Source organism: Raphanus sativus, unplaced genomic scaffold (genome assembly GCF_000801105.2).
Source record: "Raphanus sativus cultivar WK10039 unplaced genomic scaffold, ASM80110v3 Scaffold3563, whole genome shotgun sequence".
NCBI lineage: Eukaryota > Viridiplantae > Streptophyta > Magnoliopsida > Brassicales > Brassicaceae > Raphanus > Raphanus sativus.
In genome coordinates this window covers 1-10,559 of record NW_026618869.1, presented here as the reverse complement: position 1 = coordinate 10,559, position 10,559 = coordinate 1, and the positions used below count along the sequence as shown (strand labels likewise).

General features: G+C 39.7%; 2 protein-coding genes across 3 annotated transcripts; both read right to left on the bottom strand.

Moving 5' to 3' along the window:
• Window positions 1-464: 464 nt before the first annotated feature.
• LOC108861706 (uncharacterized) lies at window positions 465-4,288 on the bottom strand. Its single transcript, XM_018635642.2, has 13 exons — window positions 4,065-4,288; window positions 3,222-3,343; window positions 3,089-3,125; window positions 2,920-2,988; window positions 2,719-2,835; window positions 2,489-2,638; window positions 2,266-2,400; window positions 1,707-2,197; window positions 1,523-1,622; window positions 1,378-1,437; window positions 1,212-1,304; window positions 998-1,117; window positions 465-918 (listed from the first exon to the last, which is right to left on the bottom strand). The coding sequence occupies exons 2-13, from the start codon at window positions 3,281-3,283 to the stop codon at window positions 589-591; spliced, it is 1,764 nt and encodes a 587-aa protein (XP_018491144.1). The 5' UTR covers window positions 3,284-3,343; window positions 4,065-4,288; the 3' UTR covers window positions 465-588.
• Window positions 4,289-6,533: 2,245 nt separating this feature from the next.
• On the bottom strand, window positions 6,534-10,559 carry LOC108860493 (uncharacterized). Of its 2 annotated transcripts, none has more exons than XM_057001382.1 (4): window positions 10,464-10,559; window positions 8,947-10,219; window positions 7,068-8,636; window positions 6,534-6,954 (listed from the first exon to the last, which is right to left on the bottom strand). In XM_057001382.1, the coding sequence occupies exons 3-4, from the start codon at window positions 8,617-8,619 to the stop codon at window positions 6,716-6,718; spliced, it is 1,791 nt and encodes a 596-aa protein (XP_056857362.1). In that variant the 5' UTR covers window positions 8,620-8,636; window positions 8,947-10,219; window positions 10,464-10,559; the 3' UTR covers window positions 6,534-6,715. The 2 variants fall into 2 exon arrangements, with proteins under 2 accessions (XP_056857362.1, XP_018489865.1); XM_018634363.2 differs by having other exon boundaries at window positions 8,947-10,214; window positions 10,464-10,555.

The window sequence follows — 10,559 nt, the reverse complement described above, 5'->3', positions numbered from 1 at the left end:
TCTGACTGATCAACATAGACAGACATGTTATATCTCTCGTCTATGTGATTATTAAGGGGTGCGCTTTTTGAGCTCATGCTTAGAAGAAAGGATGCAAATGGAGAAAATATCACAGAGGAAAGTCATTTTACACAGCTACTGCTAATTTAGGTTCCACAAGGAGGTATATAGTTAGATGTTTTATTATTTAATTTGATGTATTCTTAAGGTACAGACGAATGTGTATATGTGATTTTGATTCAAATTTTGGTGCTTCTTTTAACTTGAATCCGATTTGAGCTGTTGGGTCTTAACTCTCTTTAGATCCCTTCGTTATGGCAAAGCTATAAGCTAATAAAATATACGAAAAGAATGTTGTTGAAAGTGTGTAAATAGTAAATTTATTTGTAAGATTTGCAACAACTTTTAACACTTTCAACAAAATTTTTTTCACATATACTTTATTTTTTAAATGTACACTGATAAGCTCCAAAACTAAAGCTGGGAATAATAATATGATCATGTTGCTGAACACGGCTCCTTATGGCTCTTGGTTCTTATGAAGTCAAACAGGCTTTTTACAGACAAAACAGAGCTTTTAAAAGGTTATTACTTAGACGAGTTGTTGTTGTTGTCGTCGGGGAGAAACAGATATCTAAAACGAGAATCAAAGGGGAGTATTCCACAGTTACGTGAGGCAAGAAGGCTTTGTCTTCTCTGAGAGATGCACTGTTCCACAAAAGCTGCTTGATGTGGCGGGAGGTACTTCGCTATCCACACCCCCAAGTTCGAATCCTCCACCAAACTCTTGGCGTAACAATGGACCATTTTGGGTACCAAGAGCTTCCCTTTGCTGCTCAGTCCTACAGATGCTTGTATGAACTCCCTTTGAGCTTCTAGTAGCTCTTCCTTCACTCCTTTGGCTGTGTAGATCCTCACCTGCAACGAGATGCATGAGTTCACATTCCATAGTTTAAAGCCAAATAAAAGGAGAAAGATAGTTTGCTTAGTTACTTACCGCAGGGGAAGAGTACATTCCACAGCTTAGGGCAAAGGCGAGAAGAGGTTCATGTGTATCGATGCTTGCCTTGCGTTGTTCTTCTGATACTTTCAGTTTGTGGATGGCAAGAAGCAGAGCCTACACATCAGAAAATAGAGTAAATGTTATCTGATATTCAGAAAAAGACAAACAAAAGAAGAACTATGAAGATGAGTATAAAAGCTTTATATACAATTTGTGGCCTGTGCGTAGGAGGTTTCATCTTCAGTATCACATACTCCATTGCCGCCGCAGTATATGAATGCCCTCCAACAGTATAAGCAGCCTGTGGAGCAAAACATACAAGAATAAGATAAGACAACAAAGAACAAAACTAAGCATGACAAGTGATATGTAACCTTTTGCATCAAGGAGAAGAGTTTCAAGTCGCTTTTCGGGACACCATAAGCCAAATACGCCTGCATTTAAAAGACCACAACTACTCTCATAAAACATTCAGAATGGCTCTTGATAATAAGAAGAAGAAAAAAATAAGAAACCAACATGCATGATCAACGCGTTGTAAAGGTTAATCCAGAAAGCTAGCTTCTCATTGCAGCTCAAATGAATTGGGTTCACTCTAGCAAGTTGCTCCACTAGTGTCCTATTCACAGAACCAGCCATGATCATTTATTTCGAGTCTTATAGTTAATAAAACTAACAAAAACGTTAAGAGTAACTCCAATACCTGAACTTCCTCAGTGCGCCAGAAGCATATTCCAACTGTTTCTTCCCAACAGACATCCAAGAAACCTCGGACGCCAAACTGTAGTTTCCAATCTCTGCCCAGCTTAACTTCCCACGAACTCTATAAGGATCAAAGACTTGTCCTGTGGCCAAGACATCAGTGTTCTTTTGGATATCTATCTGGGGGCTTTGCACCCATGAAGAGATCATTGACCGTTCTGTTGAAGGCCACCAGGAAGATGAGCTTGATAGATGCCCTCGTGGTGATACTGATACCGGTGAGAGTTGGCTCTCGTTTGAGGATGCTTTCGAAGTTGCTGTCGGATCAGCAAGAGACATGAAGATGTTCTTCATACATCTCACCATTTCTTCAGATAATAGATTAGGGTGATCCCACATGAACTTAGGTGGCATTCCTCTAGGTAGCTTCCTAGCATTTGTCTTCCTCATTAGCTTCTTCTCAAGAAACTGATTACTTGAGTCCAATGCTTTCTGGTTTAGTAAGACAAAAATGTCAGATACATTTAAGAGTGATAGGAAAGAAGAATACAAGTTCATACCTCAACGGTTGATTCTGCCTGAGATGATGACTCAGAAGAAGATTCTTGGTTTTGGACTGTTTGGTCTTGACGTGGACTGTCTTCTGATGATTGATGTAATTCAGAATCCAAATATCTCAAAGAAGAAGAAGAATTCTGCATAACTAGGACATAGTTATACACCAATATAGATTACAATGAAAAAAAAACAAGACAGTGATGAAATAACAAAGGAGATACATACTGGTGGAGAAGCAGAATGTGTCAAATGATATTCAGCTAGTCTTCTCTCGTTTCGTTCTTGGCTAAGTTGGAAATTCAATGACATCATTTCTTGCTCGAGCTTCGTGACTGCAGTCTCTAGCGTGGCTATACTGGAAAGAAGCTCTTGAGCCTGCCCCAAATTTTAAGAATCATCAGCCAAACAAAAAGGTAACTTCGAAAAATCAATCACAGTAGCATTAGGAAACATACAGGATGTGGAACAACACTACAAGCAGAAGATAGCTCCCAAGGATCTTTCTCCATGAGGCTCTCTAAAAAAGTATGCAACTCCACTTCTTCTTGGAGTTGAAGTTGCAATCTTTTTACCTGTAACATAAAACCTTCTTTTAGAATTATAAACACTGCAAACAATTAGAAAAATGGAGACTCTTCTTGAGTTCAGAAGCTCACATCCTCTTCAAGTTGGAATCTATATGAAAAAGATTCTCCACTTGTAGACTCTTGGCAGCTTTTTATGCCCTGTAAACAAATTATTCAAGATAGCAAGCTCTTAGTGCTGTTTAAAGACTGCATAAACTCACTCAACATGTAAAATCCTGGACTTAGTGTATGTTCATACATCTGACTTGGTTCCTGTGCCCCATATTGAATTGGATCTGTTGAGACATTCAAGTCAATTTAGTAAGGAGAATTGGAAACAAAATACAGAAGTTGAAGATACATAGCAAAAAAAAAGAAATGATGATTCTTACTTGGATTTCAAAAGTTGAGAGCCATGCATCCTAAGGGTCTGGAGTTTGGCAGTTACTACCATAACAGCAAATATACTTCAGGTTCTTCTCTCAAAGTACATAAGACTTAAATGATATAATCCCTGCACAAAATTAGATTCACATAATAAATGAGATAAGATAACATCTTAGAGGAAAGAAAAAGACCGAATTGAGTTGTCTACTAATCACAAGACATTAATCAAATAATGGAGATTTGGTTATGGATTTTTCTCAGCACATGTAGTCCAAGTACAAGATGAAGAGGCAAGAGAAACACTGTTACACCTGTGAACATCTAATAAGGACAAAATCTCATTTATAATACTGAAAACAATCACAGGAGCATGTTGTTTTCAAAAAAAAAAAAAACACAGCCAAACGTATCACATGGTCAAAAATTCACATTGAAAGGTCTTGAGTCAAGACTCTTGACAGATGAAGCAGTTATAGGTTTGGAGATAACTCAAGAACCAGCTAAAGTAACCAAAAGATGCAATCTTTAAACATGCAATTCAAGATTTGGTGGAGTTACTTGTGGTAATCTCATGTACTGTTAGCCTTATAAAGAAGATAAATAACTTTGATGAAAAGAGAAGACAGAATTTAAAGAGTAAAGACCTTATCCCAAAAAGACATATCAAGTGGTCACTGAAAGATCAAATCTTTGTAATTGACTTCAAGAATATACCAAAGTCAATGGCCAGAACAAAGTAAAAAAGATTGGAACTTTTAATCAGAGAATGTAACCAATCTTCCGCAACAAAAAATAAAACTCAAACAAAGAGAAGAGAAAGGAACAATGGGAACAAAAGTCAAGCCAACCTTTTTCTATTTCTTCTTCTTCTTAAAATGGCTGAAAGAGAACATTCGAGAATCAGGCAGACGGAGAAGAAGAAGAGCTATGTGATTCAAGAAACAAAACCCTAAGCTTCTTCTGAAAGTGCTGCTAGATTCTCTCACAGTGATCTATCTATCTATCTGACTTAATGGTACAACTAGGTGTCACACTTTCTATTTATTTTCCAATCTTAAAAAGTTTCTCAATTTGAATTTCAAAAGAAAGTTCTCTATTGTGAGTCAACATTTAATGCTATCTCAAAAAAGGTCTACTCTCTCTTATTATTACCAAATAATGAAATAAAATAATGAGTTGGTAATTGGGCAGAGTGTACAAGACAAAGGTACAGTTGAACAGAACAGAGGAGAGAATCTGCAACACACTACTTTCAATTTACACGGGCACTTGCAATTTCATGTCTTTTTCTCAATAGTTTCAAAGAAAAAAAGTGAATTAAACTAAAAAGAAGATGATCGATAAGCTAAACTCCAAGCTGCAACTGATTTGTATAAGTATAGAAGAGAGAGAGAAGTTTAGAGAGATAAAGTAGATCGGGATCCGGCGAACGGACGGCGTGTGAGCGCGCGTGCCGTCGCCGGAGCCTCTTGTGTGACCAACCAAGCTCGTGGTTCTCGTTTCTATCTCGCCTCCTCTTCCCTCCGCCTTGCCTTAACTCTGGAACAACCACCCGCGGTGGATCTGTCTCTGGAGCAACGGCGCGGTTGCGTTGAGTTTGGTGCGGTGAAGCTTCCCGTTTTGTCTAGTTAGTGTGGTTCTCCCGAGAGACGGAGGCTCAGTCAGCTTCGTCGTCGTCGGTTTTGTTATCGGGAGACGAAGGCTTTGTCAGCTTCGCCGTCGCCGAATTAGTCGCCGGAGGGTGAAGACTCCCTATGTCTTACGCTGTCGGCTAAAGATGGTCCAGTTCTTTGGATCTTTTTGGAGTTGGTGTGTGATCCGATTTTGGATCGGGTTTTTAGGGTATGGGTCTCGGCGTTTGGTTTCTTCGGTAGAAGATGAAGCTTTCCGGTGTCGGTGACGAGGGTTAAAGGAAGAAAGTCGTGGTCTTTGATTCGCATGTCCAGTGTTTGAAGTGGTTCAAAGTCGGAGGAACCTCGATGTGTCGGTGGTAACCTCTGGCGTGAAGACACTGCGGGAAGATCAGTTAAGGTTCTGTGGAAGCTCAGTCGTGTAAGGGGGATCTAGATGGAGCGGTTTAGATCTCCGACACGAAGATAGAGCGATGAGTGTGGTTTTTAGAGAGGACGGAGGCTCTGCAGGTTTATGAGCTCCGTCGTATCGCGGTGTCGGTAATCTCCGCCGGCGAGTCTCCGATGGTGCAAAGGATAGGTCGAGATGGAGCAATGCGTGCAGCGACAACGATGCAGATTCGTCCACGCGTCTCGCTTCCAATCTCCCTGTCGGTGCACGGGCTTGAAGCTGGTTGGTGGGCTTAGGTTTTGGTCAGTGGGCCGTTTCTTTTGATTTGGGCTTCGACTTTGATTGTATCAGCCCGTTTATGTTTTCTGGGTTTTTTGTCTGGTTTGGTTGTAATCGGGCTTTGACCCGTTGGGCGCGGCCCATCCTATTAATAAATCAAAACCTTGACGGAAAAAAAAAAAAACTAAAAAGAAGATAAGAAACTTAAAAAATATCTTGAGAAAATCACAAAAAAAATCCTGATGCATTGTCACATGCAAGAATACATGTTTAAGTAATTTTTTTTCTGTCGCTTTCTGGTCAGGGGTTAGTGGACTGTTGTTTTTTTGTTGACAATTTATAACAATATTTCAAGATTTTTGTAGAGTTTAATATTTGAAATTTGAAAACCAACGAGTAGAGAACAACTTTGTGTTGAAATAATTGTCTATTCTAGTGTTCATACGATTTTTTTGGCTTAAATGTGTTGGATTCTTGTGTATATTATTCCAAATCTTCACACTAGAAAAATACGTATAGTTTCAAGGAGAACAAGAAAAGACTTGATCATTGTTTTGCGTGAGTGAATTATTCCAAACTACATAAATAAAAATCTACACATTGACTAAAAGCTCAAGCCATCTGCTAAGACAATCTGTTGAGTGTTCTTTTCCTAGTGTGGCTTTTGTAGATGAAGATTGTTGTAACGAACTTAAGATACCCTATGAAAACACAAAACACCATAGCTCTAATCACAGTGTCCTTAGTTTGTTTGACAACACCCTTAGACAATTGTATTTACCCAAAGCAACTTCCAACAGCTTCTAAGACGATTGCTTCTGCTTCATGGCCTTGTCATGTTGCTCTAACCCACTGTAGTTAACACAGATAATTCGTCTTATCCAGTCTCCCCCCTCTTAACGCTTTGGACGCATATGGCAATGATCTGGTTTGAAGTTATTGGTGTAGCTCGTCATGCGAAGTTTGATTAAGGAGAAAGATATATTAAAAAGACAAAATTTGATCATTGTGCTGCGTGATCAGATATTAATACTCAACATATCTGCTGTTTCATTCACCAGCGTTGATTCAAAAAGTGGATTTCATGAACATATAAACTACATAACTGTTATCTGCACCTTGAGAAAAAAAAACAAAAGCTGAACATGCCAGTCTATATATATATATATATATATAACTATCCTGCAGCACAATTTCTTCACTGCTCTTCACTTAGTTTGGCTTTGCAGCTTTTGAGATGAAGATTGTAATGAACAAACGCCAAATCTTCAAGCCGCTCTTGCTCATAACTGGTCATTCCTTCAGTGAGCACCAGCTTCTCTGCTAATCTACTCTGTAGTTTGTACCTTGAAGTACCTTCACATGTCTGGCTCAGAATCTTAATAGCGAAACTCTGCAGTTCTGGGTGATTGCTCGCCTTTTGAGCCCACCACTCAGCTGCAAAGAGAGAATTAAAAATGACAAAACTCTTTTGTCACTAACTGATTCCAAGAACGCAAGTGTTTGCAAAACAGTACAACTATATATGAAAAGTCAAGAGATTCACACACCTGGAGTGATTCCAGTGATCTGATCAGCTTGACTGGCCTCGTTAAAACAGTCATCACCAACTCTGTATATGTCAAGCTGAGTAGCAACTTTAACTTGAATGTCACTTTCTTTTACTACGTGAACCAGAGAAGCGCAAAGACCGGAGGCTACTTCTGAATCAAGATGGAAATCATCCGAGTAGAAAGTAGCTGGGTTCAGGAAGTAACCAGCAGCATGAAGAGGACTGTGAAGGTGCTTGTTCCAGACATCATCAATCACATCCCACAACGGCTCATAACATGATTCCTTGTTACTAAACTCCCTGGCGATTATCTCCTTTATGACATCCATAGTTTCATAGATATTCCCAACATGCTGATTGTTGGCCTTAGAGAACCAGAGTAGACCGTGAATCAGAGGAGATGTGCATTTCAGAACTTTGTCAACAGCTTTCCAGAAACTTCTATCATTCACCAACTTGGAGACTCTTATGTCTTCTTCCTTGTTACAATCAGATAAAAGAAACATGGCTGCCAATTCGTTCTTGGCCCTGAAAATACTCTCTAGAGTTAAGTACGGCAAGAAAAACTCAAACTCTGAGGAGACCACAGTCATGTCTATTGAGAGACTGTGATCTTGATCTCTGACAAGCTTCAAAACCAATGGACTGTTGTTGATGAAATCTGTAATCACATTGACAGCATCAACAATGTATCCAAGAGAATCTATCTCTCCAATCTTCAACAGCATAAGCTCAAAGCAGTGAGATACACTCACAGACCAGAACACTCCCTTCTTGTTACTCGCGTAAGACTCTCCTAATTCACCAACCCAACCAGAAGCTGAGCATGCAACAATCTGAACCACGTTCTGCACTCCAACTTCATCAACAAGCCCATCCACTAGAGATATCAAAGCATTGCTGTCGTGCTTTATGTCAGAGACATCTAAAGATGTTAGATACACCGGACCAGCTGGACAGTCTGCAAGGAAAGTAACAAGATCACGGCCTCTACTGTCAACCCAAGCTTCCAACAAGATGCTGCAACCTGTGCTCGCCCATGAATCTTTGATCTTCTTCACATACTCTTCCACTTCTCCCAACGCTTCTTGAAGCATCCATCCTTTTAAATCATGGGAATCAGGAAGAGTACCATCACTTGCAGTCATCATCATCATCTCTCTAAAGCCTGATGAATCCACAGCTGAAAAATCGAAAAAGCTTGCATAGGAAGAGCACTGACCAATCCACTCTTGGGACTTGTTTGGCAACAAAACCATTTTGTTAGCCTCCACAGCTGTAGGAGAGACACTTCCTCCGGGTGAATCTTGGCTTCCTTGATGCTTATGAGCATTAGCTTTCTCCATTGTAACCACATCTCCTCGAAACCACTCTCTAACAGTAGATGTAACATGTTCACAGGGAGTCACATCTGGACTTACACCAGCCAAGTGACATTTCAGATGTTGCAAGCCAGACATTTCTTTTCCACAGTGTTTGCATTGAACACGCCTTCTCTTCTTGTTTACCCAAACTCCATGCTCATGAATATCCATGGAAGTATCAGCCATTCCAAGATTCGTCCACACTAAAATCATAAAACACAGAGAGAGAGAGAGAGAGTGAATCAGACTTTTAAAAGCATGTTACGATTCTCACAAGTCACAAACAGTCTGTGAAACAAAACAAAAACATGCATCAAAATCAAAACTTTGAATCCCGAACTTGATCTCACAGCGATTGATATCTTGCATGTTCATGGAGAGTAAAGAAGGAAACTTTAAGCTTTACAAAGATGAAAAAATCATGCCTAATGCTCAAGCTTGTCTCTTTAAAGTGATAAAAGAAGATCAAAGCCAACAACTTTTTTGTTTGTATAGACTGCAACGAGAGGTTACCTGAGTGGCTGAGTCAAAGCGAGTCTACGCGTCGAGTGGGGATAACAGGAGACGACAAGACAAGACCCAGAAGAGAAACAAAACCCTTGTTCCCTAGAGAGTGAAAGCGGAAAACTTGCTCTGTCTCTGTTAGAGATAATTGTAATTAATGAAGGTCTCGTCTATTTATAGTAACCTCCCTCTCTTTCTAGGCTTCTTAATCAACCTTTTGATATTGCAATATGTTTACCTTGAAAGTAGACTTAAAAGAATAATTAAACAACTTGAATTCAGCAAGCAAATATAAGGGAACACTTGATAAGTTTACACGTGTCCGACAAAGATCGACACTACAAACATCTACTTTTGAGTGAGTTGTTACAAACACCACTTGCCATATCTCAGGATCTTCAGATTCAGCGTTGTTCTCAACCCTGCGACGTTTCTCAGGGGATTCACATTTGTCTTCTTCGGCTTCAGAAGCTATGTTCTTTGCGGATGATAATGGGCTGAGACAGAGAAGATACTTTAGGCCCTTCAAGCTTGTCCATCTCATTCTCAACTTGTGGTTTGATGCTGCTGCTAATCCTGGAGAAGGGTGAGATGAAACTGTCTCACTGGTCACTGCTCCAGAGATGCAGCTGTGGCTTTGACTCAGTCCGGTCACTGGATTTGATGAAGCTAATGGGGGTTTCCTGATTCAACCAAAGATTAATAAGTCCATAAGTGGTGCAAACTCATAAGAGATGGAGAGACTGAAGTTATATAAGTCAAGCCTAGGGAGTTTCAGCGCGGTCTGTGATGGCCAGCTCAAGTTCATCAGATAGGAACTGTCATTTTGAACAGTCAAGATCCCAATAAAGCCTCTATCAGAACAAGCATCACCAGAAATATTAAAGAAGTATTTTGACATTGTCCCCATCAAATGCATTGCCTATATATCCTCACTGAAGATTAAACAAGTCTTTTGACTTAAATGTCACACTTTCTTTTACTACATGAAAACCAGAGAGGAGCAAAGAAAGACTCGGCGGCTACTTGTGAATCAAGGTGGAAATCATCTGAACCAGCAGGAATGAAGAGGACTGTGAACACTCTGGAAAAGAAATGTCTGGCTTACAACACTTGCAACATCTCTAACAGTAGACTTGACATGTTCACATCAAGTGAGTGACATTTCAGATGTTGCAAGCGACATTTCTTTCCCACAGTGTTTGCATTTAATCTTTTACCCAAACTCCATGCTCATGAATATTCCATGGCAGTATCAGCACCATTCAAAGATTCGTCTGAACTAAAATCATAAAACAAAGAGAGAGAGAGAGTGAATCAGACTTAAAAGCTTGTTATGATTTTCACAAGTCATAAATAGGAACACATGCATCAAAATCAAAACTTTGAATCCCGAACTTGATTTCACAAATCTTGCATGTTCATGAAAGACAGAGATAGAGCGGGAAGAAAAAAGGAAACTTGAAGCTGTAACAATGATGAAAAAATCATGCATAATGCTCAAGCTTTTGCAATGAAGAGATTACCTGAGTGGCTGAGTCAAAGCTGAAGACTTGTTCTGTCTCTGTTAGATAATTGTCATTAATGAAGGTCTCCTCTACTTATAGTAACCTCTCTCTCTC

Excerpts from the sequence above, each read along its gene's own strand:
- LOC108861706 (XM_018635642.2), bottom strand. The coding sequence starts at position 3,283 with ATGGTAGTAACTGCCAAACTCCAGACCCTTAGGATGCATGGCTCTCAA. Across the intron at positions 2,836-2,919 it reads GATTCCAACTTGAAGAGGAT|GTAAAAAGATTGCAACTTCA; the intron begins GTGAGCTTCTGA and ends TTTATGTTACAG. Across the intron at positions 2,639-2,718 it reads GTAGTGTTGTTCCACATCCT|GCTCAAGAGCTTCTTTCCAG; the intron begins GTATGTTTCCTA and ends AATTTGGGGCAG.
- LOC108860493 (XM_057001382.1), bottom strand. The coding sequence starts at position 8,619 with ATGGCTGATACTTCCATGGATATTCATGAGCATGGAGTTTGGGTAAAC. Across the intron at positions 6,955-7,067 it reads GATCACTGGAATCACTCCAG|CTGAGTGGTGGGCTCAAAAG; the intron begins GTGTGTGAATCT and ends CTCTCTTTGCAG.